Below are 20773 nucleotides of genomic sequence, written 5' to 3'. Positions count from 1 at the left end.
GGTTTGGTTGTTCTCCCTGTGTCGTTGTGGGGTTTCCCCGGTCTCCCTCCGCAGTCTGAAACATGCTGAGGTGAACTGGAGTTGCTAAATTGTCTGAAGGTGTGAATATGTGTGTGTGGGAGGGGGATGGGTGCATAGTCCCCAGAGTTTGGTTAAACCTGAAACTTCCTTACTTTTGGGGACATTTTTCAGGTCCTCATTTGGATAACCTCAATTTTATAGAAATCTGTGAATGCAATCAAAAAAGTAAAAATGCCAAAAGTCTCTCATTTTGTTTGGTTACTTGTGATTATGGTTAGGGTTGGGTAAGTGCTTAGGTCGCCATGTTGGCATTAGAGTTTTCCCTATAGAAATGAATGGAGAGTCCCCACAAAGATATAATTACAAACCTGTGTGTGCGTGTGTGTGTGTGTGTGAGTGTGTGTGCGAGCGGGTTTACCTATCCTTATGGGGACATAATGTCCCCATAACGTGATAAATATCTGTTTTTTTTCCCTTATGGGGACCGGTTTTTATAAAACTCTATTTTATAAAAATCGGTGACTGCTGTGAAAAAACTAAAAATGCAAAAACTCTTGTATTTTGTTAGGTTACTTATGGTTATGGTTAGGGCAGGGTAGGGGTTAAGGTTGTCATAGTTAGCGTTAGCATTTTTCCCAATGAAATGAATGAGCGGTCCCCATAAGGATATGTTTACCCTCCATGTGTGTGTGTGTGTGTGTGTGTGTGTGTGTGCCCTGTGATGGGTTGGCATCCCATCCTGAGTTATTCCCTGCCTTGAGCCCTGTGATGGGTTGGCATCCCATCCTGAGTTATTCCCTGCCTTGTGCCCTGTGATGGGTTGGCATCCCATCCTGAGTTATTCCCTGCCTTGTGCCCTGTGATGGGTTGGCATCCCATCCTGAGTTATTCCCTGCCTTGTGCCCTGTGATGGGTTGGCATCCCGTCCTGAGTTATTCCCTGCCTTGTGCCCTGTGATGGGTTGGCATCCCGTCCTGAGTTATTCCCTGCCTTGTGCCCTGTGATGGGTTGGCATCCCGTCCTGAGTTATTCCCTGCCTTGTGCCCTGTGATGGGTTGGCATCCCGCCCTGAGTTATTCCCTGCCTTGTGCCCTGTGATGGGTTGGCATCCCGTCCTGAGTTATTCCCTGCCTTGTGCCCTGTGATGGGTTGGCATCCCGTCCTGAGTTATTCCCTGCCTTGTGCCCTGTGATGGGTTGGCATCCCGTCCTGAGTTATTCCCTGCCTTGTGCCCTGTGATGGGTTGGCATCCCGTCCTGAGTTATTCCCTGCCTTGTGCCCTGTGATGGGTTGGCATCCCGTCCTGAGTTATTCCCTGCCTTGTGCCCTGTGATGGGTTGGCATCCCGTCCTGAGTTATTCCCTGCCTTGTGCCCTGTGATGGGTTGGCATCCCGCCCTGAGTTATTCCCTGCCTTGTGCCCTGTGATGGGTTGGCATCCCGTCCTGAGTTATTCCCTGCCTTGTGCCCTGTGATGGGTTGGCATCCCGTCCTGAGTTATTCCCTGCCTTGTGCCCTGTGATGGGTTGGCATCCCGTCCTGAGTTATTCCCTGCCTTGTGCCCTGTGATGGGTTGGCATCCCGTCCTGAGTTATTCCCTGCCTTGTGCCCTGTGATGGGTTGGCATCCCGTCCTGAGTTATTCCCTGCCTTGAGCCCTGTGATGGGTTGGCATCCCATCCTGAGTTATTCCCTGCATTGAGCCCTGTGATGGGTTGGCATCCCGTCCTGAGTTATTCCCTGCCTTGAGCCCTGTGATGGGTCGGCATCCCGTCCTGAGTTATTCCCTGCCTTGAGCCCTGTGATGGGTCGGCATCCCGTCCTGAGTTATTCCCTGCCTTGAGCCCTGTGATGGGTTGGCATCCCGTCCTGAGTTATTCCCTGCCTTGAGCCCTGTGATGGGTCGGCATCCCATCCTGAGTTATTCCCTGCCTTGAGCCCTGTGATGGGTTGGCATCCCGTCCTGAGTTATTCCCTGCCTTGAGCCCTGTGATGGGTCGGCATCCCGTCCTGAGTTATTCCCTGCCTTGTGCCCTGTGATGGGTTGGCATCCCGTCCTGAGTTATTCCCTGCCTTGTGCCCTGTGATGGGTCGGCATCCCGTCCTGAGTTATTCCCTGCCTTGTGCAAGCGGGTCCGGAAGATGGATGGTTGGATTCACTTAAAGATCCAAGCTTTTGTTTCTGCCTTTTACGTCACTCATGCAGTGTTGCACGATGTTACCCAAGGACCCTGAACACGAGTGAATGTTATCAGAATTTTGATAATGAGCAAAAATATCTTTTGTGATCATGATTTGAAATTCATCGATTTGCTTAATTAACATTCAGTGTTGTTCACTAAATTCAGTGGATACAGTCTTAGGCATTTTAGGAAATGAAATGCAAAGCAGTAGATGAGATACTGGATGCTCTTTATAAAATGTGATGCATTTTTGCCATCTGTAGAACTATGTTGGCTAAGTCTTTTAAAATATGACATCACTTCACCTTGAAGATTCCGCGTTACATCAGCACCTTTTTGTGAGCATGACCCCATACATTTTGTCTGGCAAAGGCTACACTGGTTTGTCACAGCAGATTTCAGCTGCTACAGAGGAAAGTGAAAACGTTTGTAACCAGAGACCTGGAGGGAAAATATGATGGAATGAAAAGAATATATTTTCTTCATGGCCATATTAAGTAGGTATAGAATACTGCCAAAATCAAAGCGGTTGTGTAAAGTACTGAGTAATATAAGTTAAGTGGAATATCAAATTTTTCAGCTCTGTGATTTGCCACCCATGGTTGGCAGTTTGATTACAGTGTGTTCCATCATCTTCACAATTGACATGGCTACTGGCTAAAGTAAGACTGAAGTGATGAGCATGCCTGCAGAGGTTTGGTGCAGAAGATCCCCACTGACCACCTCTTAATGCAGCAGGAAGGATCGCAGCTCAGGGACTGACAGGCGCAGACTGAAATAAGAGAGTCACATGTATAGAGCCTAAATGGGTAAGGCTAAAACAGGGGTGTGTATGCAGGAGTTAGGGATAAGCTTTGGGTCAGCCGTTTTAACCCAGGGGTGAGGACTCCAGCCAGTCAGTCCTCTAATCAGTAATCTAACTATGGAGTTGCAGCAGAAACCCGCCCACCTAAAGGCCCTTGCCTACCCCTAGTCCAGTGGTTCTCAATCCTGTTCCTGCCCCCCATCCCAGAACGTTTTCTTCCAACCCACACTGCTTTCAATCTGCTACATTGGTTATTAGCCTATTAAGGACCATATGAGCCTTATTGAGGTAGGGTTGGAATTAACACATTCCGGCAGTGGAGGTACCAGGTGCAGAACTGAGAACCACTGTCCCAGGCTGAGGTGAGTCTGTAATGGTTACTTTCAGTTTGTTATGTTGCAGTGACTATTAGGACTTCTTGATGGAGTGGGAAGCCCTGATTTCCAGTTATGTCCTTTGTGAGAAGACATGATGAAGCTGTTTATATTATCTACATTTGTATGGCCTTCGCTAGGAGTCTGTAAATGCATGTATGGTTGATAGGAAATACGGATGAACTGCATTACATTAGCAGTAAAGCTTAAAGCGAAGAGTATTGACCTTGATTGTGCAATGGATTGTGGAGTTATGAAGTTAAAAGAATACTATAATGCAGGACCTCGCTGTATATCTGTCAGAGAGATGAGCATTTGCACTGGAGATGTTAGTGTACTATCTTTAGCCTGTAACAGAAGAGAGAAGGAGACTTGGCCATGCTTGTAGCTTCTGGAGCGTGTTCTGTCATCAGTACTTGCAAAGTAAAGAACCAATTAATGATGAGGTGAGATGCCCCCCCCCCCCCCCCCCCCGGGAGGATAAAAGTGACATGGAGGAAGATCAGGAAAGCTGGTGGGAGCTGATCAGCACCATACTGGGTGACTTTCAGTGTGGATCGCTGCGACTGGAATGCAGTCAAGAGCAGTTAGACGTGAGAAGGGTCCTCGCCCAGTCCTCTGCGTCGATATACCCAGGGGTCTCTCAGGCTGCTGAATCACAAAGACGTGTGGGCATGTGGAGTGTAGCACGAGGCGCCAGAGGAGAACCTGAGATGCATAACTCAGACGAAGAACTGATGCTTACAGGGTAAGGCCCGATCTAATCAGAAAACAAAGGAGCATGAACTCGACACTTGATAGTAAGATTCTGGTTAAAAACAGGGGTGGGCAATCTTATCCAAAAAGGGCCGTTTCACTACTTAGATTACTAATTAGAGTAATTGGGTGAAGAGTTCTCATACCTGGGTTTGAACAGCTGACCTAAAGGTTATCCCCAAAACCTGCAAACACACCGGCCCTTTGTGGATAAGTTTGGCCACCCCTGGCGTAGAATTTGGACCTTGGTTCTTGATTTATGGCCCACTTGGTGAAACAGTAGATGCTGCTGATAATGGAGATAGCATTTTATAACTGTTCTGACAAAGTATGAATGTCTCACAAGAAGATGTGTCTTAATATTTTTAGTGATTTGTTTATTGTAAATGCACAGGAAAACGATGATAATTTATGTCATTATGGTTAGGTTTAGGGTTAGCTTTAGGCCTGGGGATAGGGTTAGGCCTGGGGATAGGGTTAGGTTTAGAGTTAGCTTTAGGCCTGGGGATAGGGTTAGGTTTAGGGTTAGGCCTGGGGATAGGGTACCAAAGAAGTTGGATTTGGTTGTTTATGTGATATATATTGCACATTTTGGTAAGTAGGAAAATGCTGCTTTTTCAGTAGAAGTATTGATGTTTTTTCAGTTTTATTATGGATTTTTTGTGAAAAACTGCATAATTTAAATGGTATTGAGAGGAGGTTTTAGTGGAGAGGAAATCGCAGAGAGGGTTATGAAACCATTGTTGAATCCATGTCTCATAAAAGATTTGACCAGATGTTGGCAGGGCTGCAAACGCACCGGATCTCACCCCCACTGCTGCTGAGGCTATTTGAAATGAGATACAGACTGATTGCAAGCTTAGGGGTGTTTGCTGGTGGCACACAGTAATAGACGTCTTTATCAAAGGGAAAAGTGTAGTACTTTTCTTACCACATGGGGGCAATACTTCATTTTACATTTTTAAATCCTGAAATTAGAAACAATTTAACGGCATGACCTTGTCAATTAGTTATAAGGAAAATGTATCATGTAAATACACTGTGATACATCTCAGACTGACACATTTCAGACACACGTAAGTCATACTGAATAATGCGGACTCATTTTTTACTAACCCGAAAAACATAGCTATTCAAATCTTCAGTATATAATCAAATTCATAATTTAAAACAGCACAATAAATTCCTGTTCCATTGAGGCCATAGCAACATAATAAAATCTGCTGATTTCCAAGACATAATGGTCTTGCATTAACGAGAATAACTTCTATTTTATTGTTAATTTATCGGTTCAGTTCATGAAGCCACTGTTCGCAGCCATCATGGGGTGCATGACCTGTGCATGACCCATCCTTAAAAGCAGGGTTACCCAGGACTCACAAATACAACGGCAGGGATGCAGCAAAATTTTATCGGGTGGATCCACTGGCGTCCTGCTGGAAAAGTGCTGCCTCAGGAGTTCTTTCGGAATGGCCCATAAATGCTTAGCGTGGTTTAGCTTTGGTGACAGAAACGGCCGTGGCATATAGATAACATCAGTGTCATACCCATAAAACCTTTCCTTGGCGACACTCTCATTCTGAAAAACAGCCCCCGGAGCAGACAAGAAATGTTGCAATGCACGCTGGCATTTATCACTTATTATCACTCAGTGCCATTACGCATTGATTACTAATGCCTGCTGAGGGAAGGACTGAATGTAAAGCATGTCTGAAAGATGCACCCCAGTGTACCAGGTAATTATCAGAGTCCTTCACTGGCAGGGCTATGCAGTTCCTCAGGGTGGTGCGGCAGCACGTAGGCCTGTCATGTTCTAGCCACCATGCAGCCATGCTCCAGTGCGCCGCTCTCTCCAGCAGTAGACTAACAAATGTGCCCAGCCAGCCAAAGTGAGCGGGGTTTCTCTCTTCCATTCCAGTCTGACTGGGGGCTCATGCTGGAAGGACCTGCCACGTCTGATGAATCCTGGCTGGCCGCCGGCCAGGTTGATATTTGCAGGCGGTTGATCTGCAGTCGCTGTGCCGGCTCGGCCTGCCCTTGAAATTAATGCAGCGACATCACAGCAGTCTTGGGAAATGGTGCCTCTGCCCCGCAGAGCCTGAACCATGTTGGTCACTGACGCTCTTGACGCACGCACCCTTACGCAGCCCCCCCCCCCCCGGCCTGACGTCTCCAGACACATCTTGCAAAAAGCCATTATTCTAAAACATTTCATACGTGACACTTATCATGCCAGGATGGGTTTGGGGCATTATTTTCCAACACGGTTATCAGGGACCCACAATCGGTTCACGTTTTTGCTCCCTGCCAGACCGCCCACATTTTTGCTCCATCAACCTGGGAGGGAGCAAAAACATGGACTGTCTGTGGATTCTCGAGGACCAGTTTTGGAAACACTGGTTTAGAGTAATTAATGTATGAACTGCGTCTGTGTGAATTGTTCCCCCCCCATTGGAACATCTGAATCCACAATGACCTCCACTGATCCGCTTGACATTTTCCCTGATTACTTGCTGCTGCAGTGCTTTGGGTTGACTCCAAATCAACACGAGCTTTGACGGCGGCACGTGCCCCAGTGAAGAATAAGCTCTTCGTGCGGAGGTGGCTTGGTGCTGTAACGCTCGCCGGAGGGGGCGACGTACCATTGATGTGCCGCGTCTATATTTAACAGCATTCGCCTTGTGTGACGCACATCGCCGGCGTTCTCTTCAGAGTCTTATTCAGGTGACTTTCAGCATGTGATGCTCTGGTGAAGAAGCGGCAACATTTCCTCCCCTAACCTGTTGCCATGGTTTCAGCTGACACGTGGTGTTAATGCTCGCATATAAAAAAGTGCGTTTTTCAAGTAGGTTAAAAATTCCAGTAAATACAGCAGAGATGAAACAGTTTTAGCCGAACTGTCTTCCGAATTACTGCCATTTATATACTCTACTGAATCCTTGTGATACTTCCACGGTACATCTAGATACAATTAACAAACGCGGATTTCCAGCTCAGGAGATGTCACAACACTATTCATTATTTAAAGACTCGGGTCATTGTTTCAAAAGCTCGTGTTGGCACAGCCGTCTGGGGACATATATCACCGTAATAGTCTCCACGAGCAGGAGAAAAATGCCGTCTTATCATTTCCGTACGCATGGTGATCCCTCCTGACCCTTTTATGCAGGAAACATGAGTCCAATCTGTCCCCTTTGCTTTTGTGAAATCGGTTACAGCAGTAAAAAGGACAAATCTTAACAGCAAGGAAGACAAATTACTGCTATAGCAGCGCACCCTTCATTTTGCACCACATGGACACAATAGCTTCATTCTTAGGGAATTACAGCAGTATCTTACTGAGACTGTGTAAAAATGTCCCATACAATAGGACTAAGGCAAAATTTGGAACATTCTTAGATTCTTAAAGCATCATTAGACTTTAAAACTGCATTTGTATTCATGAAATATTTTGTTAATATACAAACTAGCACAAAGCAAAGGAAACATTATATTAAATGTGTTAAGCAAAGGACATTTTAACCAATCTCTGTTAGCGTTGCATTTTCGCTCCAGTACCTGTCTTAGCGATAGATCATGCGTATGTCGTTTTACACTGGCGTTAACATTTAACAGGGAAGCAAAACCAGCTCTTGCTGTTTCCAGAACCTGTTTCTATGGGGTGTTTGCCTCTGGAGTGTAACGCATACGGCTGAAATAGCGCGTGAAACGCAGCTCCTGTCATCCAGCACCGCGCGCCGCTCTGCATCTGCCATGCGCCTCGCTCTGACTCGCGGTGCAGTGAGCCGCCGTGCAAGCGGAGCCCCTTGATGTGGCATCACCTCCCACTTACTGCAATCTCAGCAAGAGAAGGGCTATTTAGCCAGTGTGCGTGTGCGCGCGTGTGTGTGCGCGCGTGCGCGCGTGTGTGGGCTGGCTCCATCTTAAACGTGCTGCGGGCCCTTCTGCCACCAAGCAGAACCCCTTCACAGCTAGCTCTCTAATGCATCATCAGATCGGCCTGCAATGATCCTCTGAGATTCTCTTAGAAGGCAAAACTGGAACAAATAAGATGTGTTTCAGCTGTCGGTATGTGCGTGCATGTGTGCAAAGTAAAAATTAATTTAAAAAATATTACTCATTGCCCTGCCGTAGGCTGTATATAAGTATTTGACACGATTCTTGTGTCTGTTATATCATGCACTACATGCATGCTATTTATTTTTAAATAATCTTCAAGTGGCACAACACAAAAAAGAAAATGTTTTGAATATTTTTGCTATTCTGACAGCAGATAGTGAAGATGATAGTTTAGCTGTAACTAAAATTAGAAGCCTTGCATTTCACACTAATTTAGCTTTGTGTAATAAATGTAAAACCTTTTATCCAAAGATCTCGAAGCATGTCGATTATTTATTCGATTAGAACAACTGAAGACAGAAGTAATACAACTTCCAGAGTTTTGGGCATAAATAAAACATCCATGCAGGTAACTCTTTTATGTGAGCATTACATCATTAGAGCCCAGAATGGTGGCCGAGGAGGGGAAGAGTGTTGGCTTGAACCCCTCAGAGAGACAGCCCCCGAGATTAGAACTGCAAAGCACGTTAACACATTGAAATGCTACAGTGTGAGAGAATCTGAAAAGGAAATGAAAGGAATGGTGAGATGAAGGAAGCATTCAGCAGACAAAGATGAAAACTCTAGGTAACAAAGACCATAATCTTTATATGCAAAGCACTCTATATGACTGTTTCACTGATTGTTATTTAAATACAAGCCATTCGCTCCTTTCATGTAGACTCTGCATTCATATCACAAATACTGAGTTTCAATTGATATTAATAATCTGCCCAGTACAATAATAATGACAGTTTGAAAGAGAGACTCCATCTGTAATTTGCCTCAGTGATGAAAGAATGAAACAGAAGAAAATCCAGGCTTTGATCAAGGTCTCATAAGAGGGACTCCAAAGAACAGTCATTGAAAAGGCACCGTTAGCAAAACCATTCAAAGTTCAGCAAATAATTAAATTGCTAAATAATTAAAAATGTGCAGCATGGAAAATCAGCAGGCAGCCGGGCTGCTGTACAGAAACCACCCAAAGCGGATAGTGCAGTTTGCGACACGTCGAAAGTATTGACAGGGGATTCTCAAGAGGGTGGAAAATTGTAATATGACTCAGCATGTCATCGTTAGCCGTGCACGCCGATGAAGCGGGGACATGTGGTGACAGCTGAAGGACTCTACAGCCATCCGGGGCCCATTCATGGTCATGCCGGCTTCTCATTGGTGTAGCACTGTATGACTCACAGTGATGGGTGTGGTACTTCAATTGGTTAAGCTATTTCGACCTATTTTGCCCCCCCCCCCCCCACCCAAAAGGGTATAATATTGCTGGTGGAGGCTACTGTTTACTCACCCTCCCTCCCCAAATGGAGATAACAAGATCTAATTCTTCACCAGAATGAAAAGTTAGCTGGATGACCGTGCAGGATGTGTAGAGATGTGGTTCTGTGCCGCGTTTGCTCTGTCTCCACCTGTAGCCTCCTGGAAGAGCATGAGGCGACTCGGCTCTGTGGGTCAGGACTCTGTGTCGGTGATTGGAGTGATGTCACTGCTGGGTCCTTGAGAATGGCCCCCAGCCCCAGTCATTGCAGGGACACTGGCTGCCCCTGTACTCTGACCCTCCACTGCACATCGCTTTGGACAAAAGCCTGTGCTAAATAAATAAAAATGTTAAAATACATTGAGTACAGCAGCTCTCCAGGGTTCTATAGACTGGCGGTTCCAGAGAGTGTGCTGAAGAGACAGCATCTCACAACGAGGCAGTTTTATGTCACTAGAGTAGCTCATCAGTGCTTGTTTCTCGTCAACTTCATGTACTGTAGCCTGGAAATACACTCTGGATCCGCCACAGCACGGCTGATTCCCCAAGCAGCGGCGATGAAAAGCAGCATTATTCACTTTTAGCAAATGGCTGCCATGTCAGATGCACATTATGGCCGTACATTCCTCGCCTTCCGCGTAAATAACGATGCTTCGGCTGATATTGTGCCATTAAAACCGCATAATAGCTTTTCTCATATTATGCGTGACTCATCCGCTCTGGCACTGGCGATCCGGAAGGCAAGATGATTCCTGAGATTGTAAACACTCTGTCTTAGGTGTAATCTTTGTTAAACAGTCTAATGAAGATAATCAGTAAGATGACATATTCTACACAAACAAGATGATTGATTAAATGAGGAACGAAATACGACTTTGCTTAAAAAAAAGCTTCTGGCCCACAGACAAAATATGTCATGGGAATATATTCTAACATACACTGGCTGCAGTCCAGTGGTTAACTGCACAAATTAGACAGTTTGTTTAAACACATCTAATTTCCATACTTTATATTACGATCAAATGCTATAAAAAGGGGTTGAAATAAGAGTTTTATTATAACAGAAATGTAGGACATTGTTCTAGCTGCCAGACCCACAGGGTATTTTCAACAGAAGAGTGCAAATGGCCTCTTGGAAAACGATGCAGCATAGTAATGTGCTGGTCTGTGTGAAAGAGGCATTAAAACACCTTGCTTTTGGGTGTCAAATGTAAAAAAAAAAAGAAACTCTTTTAATAGCATAAAAGTGGTTTGTTATTGCCAGTATGGAAAGCTAACAGTGGATCTTCAGTCTGGTTAAAGATGCGTACAGTGGGGTGTAGATTTGGGTATGGATGGTAGGGACACGTCCCTAGTAATATTGTGGGAGTAACGTGTCCGGAGGGGTCCGGTCCTGATTTGTATCCCACCGATGCTGAAAGGAAACCTACGCAATTGTGCACTTATTTATAATGTCACCGCTAATTGTTTCTGGAAACTCAAACATTCACATTTGCATTTGGAGTTCTTACGTACTGAAGACTTAAGTTGAAAAAAGTCCGGCTGAAATATTCCCTGAGTGGTTTGAACAGAAGCGGAACCCTGATAACTGTAAATTATAACGAGCCATATTTACGTGCGTGCAAAGCAAAGAACAAATGCAGCATGCGACTGGGTGTCTCGATTACGGCAATATATAAGATAACAAAAGCATGTATAAAGCATGGATGGATGGGCGTTTTGTACTTCGTTGTAAAAATTCTGCAGGGCTGGTTTCGGCGGCAATGGGGAAGAGGAATTAAAGTCTCTGCGAGGTCTGAAGTGTCGAGGGTTTGGTGGGGTGGCGTGCAAATAAAATGAGATGGAAAGGCAATTGTTAATTCAAAGAGGTTTATGAAACGGAGAGTTGGAGAGAGAACACACCTCTCTCTCCCCTCTCCCCTCACTGCTCATCCCTCCCTTTTTCTCTCACATACACACACAAACAGCACAGCTCCCGCTCGTTAAGCCGCTGCTGCAGTGACGGAAAAAAATCTCCTATAATCTTTTTTCTTTTTTTAACATTTCTCGGATGTTCCTCTTGATGATCTATCGTTCTCTGTGCTGGATATACGGATCTTATAGCGGGAGGATTTACTGTTGTTTTTAATTCCGCAGTTGAAATATGGAAATAATACGGAGGACAAAATTAATATGAAACCGAAGTAGGACTAACTGGACAATTACCATCGTTGCGCGTAAAATCTACGAAATGTTTCGCTCTGTATCTCCAACTTAGGATGCTCCAGCGTGATTTTGGGGGGTACATGCTCGAGTATGTACATAAACAGACTAATTATTACTATTTAGAGGACAGGTAGACTATCGAGTATTCGGAATAGGGGGAGAGAGGCTTGTGATTGATTCCCTCTCCCCCTTTTAATTATCTGCCTACGATTCTTTCACTCCGGGTTGTATTTTTATCAAGATCCCAATTTATCATGGATGTTGCGAAATTTTAACTAAATGTTGCAATTCGTCTTGTATCGCAACTCGTAAATGGTTAATCGGGAGCCGCATACATGTGCCGGACGATGTATTTCAGGAAAGATCATATAGAAATGATTGAATTCAAAACATTAAACATTGAAATTTAGATAATTATTCACATAATTAGTCTAATATGCTGCGGTTTTGGTTGATTTTGGCGTCTGAATGTTATTATCTGCATCTGGTAAGAGCGACTCTTGCTTCTTGACCTTTATATCTTTGGTTCCTCTCCGCTAAACTCCGGTCGAATCGTTACACCATACGGTCATAGACGGGAAATCAATAAAGCTTCAGATCGACACATTTACTTTACTGATATTTGCCGTTCTTCTGTTCCCGAGGGCAACACGTGTTGAACACGCGTGTTAGTATTACAAAATATTTACCATGTCCGCTGAGAACCATATAAATAAAATTATGTAGGCTACCAGGCATGTAAAATATATAAGTATTTGTATTTCTTAAGGTATTTTCCGTGAGTTAATTAGAGAAGCTTCTTTTCTTAATCTGGATCGATTTTGAAGGTTTTATACAAGTTTTTATAAAGTATTCCACTAGTTTTAGATGACCGTTAGGTATAAATGGAAAAAAATATTTTCTTTAAATGCGGCATAAATGTAAATATAGCTTTAGTTTACACTAAAACGTCAACGCCACCACAACACAGGGCTTACCGCAAATTCAGAATTACATCTTCTACAAACCTTACTTAGAAAAAAATAGTTTTTTGGATTTGCCGAGATCGACACGCTTGCGGAGAAGATGGCGATGCTCCGGCCTTCCGAGGGGGCTCGCAGCTTTTGGCCCAGCCACACTCGACTCTTCGCCACGATGTGTTTACTTCTGCTCTCCTGGTCATGCCCGTCTTTAGGCAAGAAGAAACTGTACATCGGCGCTTTGTTCCCGATGAGCGGCGGCTGGCCTGGCGGACAAGCATGTCTCCCATCGGCTCAGATGGCTTTAGAGCTGGTCAATAAAAGAACTGATATTTTACCGGACTACGAACTGGAGATGATTTATTACGACAGTATGGTAAGTGCCCTCGTTTACGACTTTGATGTGTAATTATTTACGCAGGTATATGCACCATAGTTCACGGCAAGAAAACAGCTAATTAACCAATTAGCTAACGAGCTGTATGTTAATTTTTAATTAAAATTAGGTTTCTTGCAAAACATGTCGAATGTATGAGAATTACTTAATGTGGCTTTATGGTATAGATATATGCGTTTTGATGGTATATTACTATTGTTTCTGACTGTATAGGAACTTTCTGTAACTTACGCGGTCTGTCTCGATTAGCAAAATCACATCACAGATACTGAAATTGCATGCGCATTACCAAGCAGCGTGTTACAAATATATTACAAATCTTTCAAATCATTAAAATATGCGTAAAACGCCTGTTTCTCATCTTTCATCTTTCATCCGGAGAAATAGCTGTAATTGGTCAGTCTGTAATTGATTAAACACAATGACAATGTGGCACAATTTTAAATATAGCAGAATGATACGCGATACCTTACTTTAAAAACGTAGTTCACCGTCTTACACTTTCTAGGGCACTCCCACTGTTTTTTTCTCACTTGTACATTGAGTTCAGTTCTATCCTAAAGATACATCATCTTTTGCAGTACGCCTCCTTCTGTCTTCCTACGCAGTCGCAGTGTAAAGCGGCCGGGAAAGCCTGCATACCAGGCAAGAAACAGTTAACTGCATTGTAGCTTTTTTGTAAGAGACTTGTTCTGATTGGCTTAAACGGTTCTGCATTGGAACCTCACTTCAAAGGAGGAGAGAGAGTTGTCATAGCAACGGTTGCTAGGGTATATACAGCTGAAACAGATATCTATTCACTACTTCATTTTAGCAAAATATTAATATCATCAAACTGTGTAAATGCAGTTTATGCAAATTTAAAAGTATCTTCATAAATGTGAACCTCTGGTTAGGTATAGTGGGAGTGGCTTAATTGTGTTAAGTGAAGTCTGGCAAGGTAGTTTTTTTTGTTTTGTTTTTTTTTTTTACAAACCTTTGGCATTTCTTCAGCCATTCAATGCACTGTAACACACAGTTGAAATGGTTTGCCAATGTATTTGTATTTGTAAATGACAAGCCTTATAAGTTTTTTTTTCCTGTACCAGTTTGTTTTTTGACATTGTAAATAGCGTCAAAAAGCTTGAAAAAGTGTGAGACAACAGGGCTAACCATTGTCCCAACTCTCAATATAGAGCCAAATCAGGCCCCTGTGGAGACTTTTCCGTTGTTAATCTGATTAGTTCTTAATCAGGAGAGAGCAGGAAATTAGACATGTAAGCACTACAGACATATGATTTTTATTATTTCTTAAATTGGCAGTGGTTTTATTCCTGTCTAATTTAAATCTGAATACCAAGTACAGACATGCCCGTAATGCATCCACATGTAACAGTATTTGCAGATAAATTGATCGCCCAGGGTGTTCCACACGCTTGTGCACTATGCTGCCTGCAATTGGCCCAAGATAAGTCGTTAGAAGATGGATGAATGGATGGATGGAATTTGTGCTTATTCTTACTTATGCACCAGGGTTAATTACAGCATGGTTTCCTGAGCTTTTTTGAAAAAAGAAGAACAATTGAAGCATCAAAAGACAATTCCGAAGACCTTTTTCTCTGCGATTTGCTGATCCTGGTGCAGTGAGACTTTTTTCAAGACATTTATTGAATATGCATCCAATCCAATGAATCTCTAATAAGAGAAGCTAATGACTGGTAGTTTTTTTGTGCAAACGCTTAGCAAATGAACACACACATGCCATCACCAGCACATAAACGTTTGTACATATTCAATAATCCAGGGAAAGATGAATGTGAAATGTGAGAGAAATCAATGCTAAAATTGGACAGGTTTCTACTGTTGAATAACTGTTATGTAGAATAACTTTACAGTAAGGGTTTCCAATCCCTGGTCCGTAGTCTGTGGCCATTATTAACTTCCAAAAATGAATTATAAATTTTCAATCTTGAAAAGCCCTTTCGTAATAACACCTTCTGTAAGCATCTGAAATAAATAGAAACTGTTAAATCTGTGAAATTGGCAATTGACCAGAAGCACCTTTAGGTTGCTGTGCCAGAGGTTTCAGATTCACGCCTTTCGGCAGAGTCTGTCGCGCGGCTCCTGGGTCGTGACATCTGCGAGATGCTGAGGGCAGACTGCCAGGTGGAGACACAGGACTTTATAATAAAGAGGCAGGTTGGTGTAGGTGGATGGTTCTCACAAAGAAAGCTTCTTCATAAATCCAGGCGGACAAATTCCCAGTTTGCTATCTCAGAGCAATTGCGCATACTGTGGGCTAGCTGCCATGTTTGAGGTTTATCCCTAAAGCAGTATGTGGATATTTATTTATGTCCTTCTTGGTTGTTTCTCATGGTTTCACCAGTAACATAGCCTCTGTCAGCATTTTACATGAAGCTGCACCTTGGATCACCCCTGAAGACCACTGGAATGCTTGAAATATGCAATGGCTCCAGTAGATATGGTTCTTGATCTCCTCCATCAACGTGAAGCCATATATTCTTGCTTTTATCGACATTTCACATGTATTCTTAGGTTATTTCTTTCTGAAATAATGCACAGAAACCTCTGTGCAAAGGAGATCTGTGACATCACTGTTGTTAAGGAATGTGATAGGTCATCAGCCCCGGTTACAGGATACATCAGTGCAGTGCCCTTATTCCCCTGCTTGTAAAGAACAGTGAACAAATGGATGCACAACCACATGCATACACATCGCATCTCCCTGCCTCTGTCTCTGTCAGTGTGATCCAGGTGAGGCTACCAAGCTTCTCTACGACCTGCTCTACACAGAGCCCATCAAGATCGTGCTGATGCCTGGCTGTAGCTCCGTGTCCACGCTGGTTGCAGAGGCAGCGCGGATGTGGAATCTCATAGTGGTAAGTGCATGACCTTCTCCCCTGGTATGTCCCTCATATTACATCACTTACATATTTTCCAATCGGGGGCCCTAGATCCTACGCTCCCCTACAAAAGCAAAACACAGTAACTGCATATTTTATCAAAACTGAGGTAAGACCACAGTTGGGTCTCTTAGGCTCTGTTTTAGCTTGTGGCAAAGTATCTTAGTTCAACTGTGCTCGATTTTGAAGAAAATACTAGCATTTCCTACCTACCTGCTACACATATGGGTGGACAGTTAAAAAACTGCGAAACCCCTTTTCTCAGTTTCAGTGTCAGCGTAGTTATTGCGTTGTTGCCTTCACAGTGCCGTACAGTGTACCCATAATGCCCTAATGTTTGCCCTGTTCGGTATCCTGTTATCACACTGCTGTATTTAGTGTGAATTTTCAAGTTAAAAAAAAGAACTGTATTAAGAGTGCTGCCTTATTCGTCATGCCTGCCATTTTACTGGGACTCCGAAATCTGGCATAACTGGGGCAGCTGTGGGGTTTAGTGCCACCACACGGTGTTACATTGTAGATAATAAAAAGCCTTGACGCAGATTTTTTCAAGAGACTGTGGCCCCCTGATGCTCACTTTTATCCCCCCGGCGTCGTCAGATGCTGCCGTAATGCCGCAGCCTTCAGTGACTTTAAAAGATTTCTTAGTGTATGTCGGTGGGACAGTTTGTACAGTAAATCTGCTGGCCAAAATCAATGATCGGTGATTGTTATTCATTTAAATGTCTCAAATTTTATAATACTCATGAATAATTTCTCAATTCATGCCCTTGATGTGGTTAAAAGGCAAACAGATGCTTTCCTTATGGAATGAAATTGAAGCCACTGGTTTTGCTCTTTAGATGTCACTCAGTCACTTTTATTATCTGCTGGGGCATTTGAAATTGCAAAGTATTTATTCAGTTTATAAGAAAAAGCAGAAATCCCCCAGACTGAGTAACGTTAATTGTAGGTCGCGTGGTAGGTAAGCATAGAAAATGCATTTGCTGAGGTCGGCCATATCCAGAAGCTGGTAAAGATCATTAGGCAAAGTGCTCATTTGTCATAGTAAATGCTAAATAAAACCTCTCAGAAAGCCGTAATGCACTAAAGTGCCCTTTTCTTCTTCCTTCTCGCAGCTGTCCTACGGCTCCAGCTCCCCGGCCCTGTCCAACCGGCAGCGCTTCCCCACCTTCTTCCGCACGCATCCGTCGGCCACGCTCCACAATCCCACCCGCGTGCAGCTCTTCCAGAAGTGGAAATGGACCAAGATCGCCACCATCCAGCAGACCACTGAGGTCTTCACATCGGTCAGTGACTGCTTTCCTCGTGTGCTTAGGCTGTTCCAACAGCCCGAAGGTCACTGCATAGGCTGTCTGATGCAGTCTTTCAGCCTGGTCTCGTTGCAGTTTAGCGTGTTTATTAAGCATGAATTTTGTCTAGCTATCTTATCTAGTTATTCTCATCCCCTTCACCATCCCAATAATGTTTCTGAATTGTATTTTCTGCAAACTGGACTGGCCAGGCCATTTGTCCGAATGCACCTTATTCAACAGTCTTGTCTGACTTGCTTGTATATTGTTGCTTTCCGATGAAAACGGCGAATGTCCTCTTTTTGAAGATTGTGACTTTTTACCTTAGATGGAATTTGCCCATTGTTTGGCATCTAACTCACCAATGAAGAGATGTTGTTCAATAATCTATTTAGCTAGTATTTAAGCTTGTGTTAGACTAGTTATGATGGTTGTTTGTAAGGATTATATAGCTGATTTTGACAACTTAACATTGATAGCTAGATAGCTAGCTAACTAACTTCTTTGTTAATTGTAAATATGAAGTAAGATAAGTTTGTGTCTGACACAATTACTGATTACAGTCCACGTAAATCTATTTAAAACATTAAACTGTTCACTGAACGGCTGAGTAAAGATGCATTTCTATTTATGGTGCTAATGGTGTCTCTCTGCGTTGTTTTAGGTTTATTTTGTAAATTAGTTTCTGAGAAAATGCATTTTTTTTGCACGGCTGAAATGATGGGATTTTTGGAGACACGTGTTTTTCATAGGACAGTGGCGATATACTCTTCGTTGCTGATTGGTTATAGCTCTGTGTTAGCACTCTGTGTTACGTGATTTTTGTAATTCACTTTATCTTACTTTAACGTGACCAATTACTCCGATACAAATAATTTCTGGTACTTGGGATGTACATGGCGAATAAAGTTGATTTTGATTCTGATTTGTCAGCCCGTCCATCCACACACACATCCATCCTGTTCCTCGGTGTCTTCCTCTCTGTAGACTCTGGATGACCTGGAGCAGAGGGTGAAAGAGGCTGGAATAGAGATCAGCGTCAGGCAGAGTTTCCTCACCGATCCGGCCGTGGCTGTGAAAAACCTGAAGGTATTTTGACAACTGAATCTGTCAGGACTCTTTACTGCTTTGTACTGCAGCGCTGACAAAAGCATTAAATTATTTAGTGTATGAAAACAGCGCTGAAAATTGAGGAATGGATCTTGAAGGGGCAGCATAGGCTTTTATGCAGCTACTCTGTGAAGGCACAACTATTATCCATATCCCAATCGCTTATTCAGTACTGGGGTTGCCTGGGAAACATGGAGCCCCTCCCATGCAGTGCAGGTCACATGACCACCCTGAACAAGATGCCAGTCCACTGCAGAGCACACACACACACACACACACACACACACACACACATGTTGGCATACCTATCTAAATGGGACACCTTCCATTCATTTTTATGGGAAAAACCCTAATCCCAATCTGAACATCCCTAACCCATACCTAGCACTAACCTTAACCATAAGTAACCAAACAAACTACAAGAGTTTTGGCATTCTTAGTTTTTTGATTGCATTCACAGATCTTTGTGGGGACCTGAAAAATGGTCCCCACATTGTCAAAATAACAGGGTTTTTATTACATAGTGGGGAAAATTTGGTCCCCATAATGTAATATAAACATAATCCACACACACACACACACACATTAAAATGCTAGTTAGCCTAAGTGCAAGTCCTTGGATTGAGGGAGGAATATGGGATTACCAGAGGAAACCCACAAAATTTGGGGAGAACCTGAATGCTCGACACACACGGTGCAGGGAATGGGACTCAACCCCCAACTCTGAAGTTGTGAAGCATTCCAGTTACCCAGGGAGCCTCTGTGTCGCTTCAAATAACTTACAAACAGACTCATACTTTCAAGTTTTTCAGCTTTCGTTCATCCTGGTGCTGTCATATTAGTGGCTGTGTCGAGCGTTCAGTTGATTAAAGTGTAAACATTAGTTTAAAAGCTACATAGCAGGGTATTGACTGGCTTACATATACAAGTAATCAGAGTGCTTCATGAGAATGTGGCAGAATCGGTTTTAACAGCATTAACAAACACCGGCTCTAAGGACTTAAGCAAAGGGACGATTTTGGGTACAACTTGATAACATAATAGTCTTCCCTCTGGGAAATAAGGAAGATATGCCTCCCTTCATTTAATTGCTTATTATTGTAGTGTATCAAGTCAAATGAAATCTGGAGATCTTACCTCTAGGGGTCTGTTGGCACTGTGACACTCTCTGCTGCAGTGTCTCATTCATGACTTCATTAGGGAGTCTAACCTCAGTAACAGATGTTGGGTCATTTTTTATTTTAATGACGTTTCCTGTAGTTTATGTGATATTAAGCTCTGAGATCTAAAAGCACCATCAAAGCAGATCAAAAAGATCACATGGAGTGATATAAAGAGAATAATAATGTTATTAATAATAATTTCCTTTGGTATGTCGATGTTGGTTCCCTGACTCATCTCTCTAAAGATGTTTTTGTATTTCCTTGTCATCTCCTGCTCTGTTACGTAGCGCCAAGACGCCCGAATCATTGTCGGCCTTTTCTATGAGACCGAAGCCAGAAAAGTTTTCTGCGAGGTTAGTTTTTTTTTTTTTTGCATGTTCTCATCAACTACTTATGCATTTCGAAACTATATCCAATTAATTCAGAAATGTAGTTTCTTCTGTCAGTCATTCACGTTTTAATATTTGTTCCTTTTCAGGTTTTTAAAGAAAAGCTATATGGGAAGAAATACGTGTGGTTCCTGATTGGTTGGTACGCGGACAACTGGTTCAAGATTAAGGATCCGTCCATCGACTGCACGGTGGAGAACATGACGGAGGCCGTAGAGGGACACGTCACCACTGAGATCGTCATGCTGAACCCGGAGACCGTCCGTGGGGCATCCAACCTGGTGCCTGCCTTCCTCTTTCCACACTGACATTTTTTCAGTGTTACGTTTCATGCCGTACATCGGGATAATTCCACACATCTAATCAGGGTGACATAATGAAACGACTATTGTGATACTGTTAACTTTAGTACTTGATTGTTGTTGTTACTGTCTCACTACTGCTCAGGGATGGTATGACTGAAGCTATAAGGGATGAAGGCAGATGGTCTTTAGTTTTCTTTTAGTTGGATCACATGTCTTCGTATCTCATGCTAAGCTGAGATCTGCTACCTTGTGACATCATGCGCTTGTCATGAGGGTGCTAACAGGCTCCTCAGATTTCAACTGAGAGTACAGTGTGGAACATCATGCCCAAGATAGCTAATTTGGACCGTGGAAGCGGTGCTGGGAGGAGCTGCCTACAAAGGCCCTCCATGCTCTCCGTTGTGTTTCAGAATCAGAATCATTTGTGTTTGTTACATTTCTTCCTAGCGGATATGCAAATCCGTCATGGGGCCGCCATTCTCTCTGGCTTTGTAATGCAGTTGCTCTCTTGGCTGCTGTAGGATTATTAACTTACATTATTACAA

The 20773-nt window shown here is 43.4% G+C and overlaps 1 protein-coding gene across 8 annotated transcripts in view; it reads left to right on the top strand.

The window, feature by feature from the left end:
* The window catches only part of gabbr1a (gamma-aminobutyric acid (GABA) B receptor, 1a), a 53870-nt gene that overhangs the window by 20378 nt on the left and 12719 nt on the right, over positions 1–20773 (top strand). For 7 of the 8 annotated variants that reach the window (XM_023802581.2, XM_023802579.2, XM_023802578.2 and 4 more), the window contains 6 exons: positions 12885–13045; positions 15811–15945; positions 17088–17258; positions 18249–18350; positions 19822–19887; positions 20013–20204. In XM_023802581.2, the coding sequence (XP_023658349.1) occupies positions 12885–13045; positions 15811–15945; positions 17088–17258; positions 18249–18350; positions 19822–19887; positions 20013–20204 (827 nt within the window). Of the gene's footprint in view, positions 1–10911; positions 13046–15810; positions 15946–17087; positions 17259–18248; positions 18351–19821; positions 19888–20012; positions 20205–20773 lie in introns of those variants that run through there. The other variant, XM_072716044.1, reaches the window with a different exon arrangement.

This window comes from Paramormyrops kingsleyae, chromosome 9 (genome assembly GCF_048594095.1).
Source record: "Paramormyrops kingsleyae isolate MSU_618 chromosome 9, PKINGS_0.4, whole genome shotgun sequence".
NCBI classification, from domain to species: Eukaryota; Metazoa; Chordata; class Actinopteri; order Osteoglossiformes; family Mormyridae; genus Paramormyrops; species Paramormyrops kingsleyae.
Note: the sequence above shows the minus strand (reverse complement) of the source record. Positions and strands in the feature narration are given on the sequence as shown.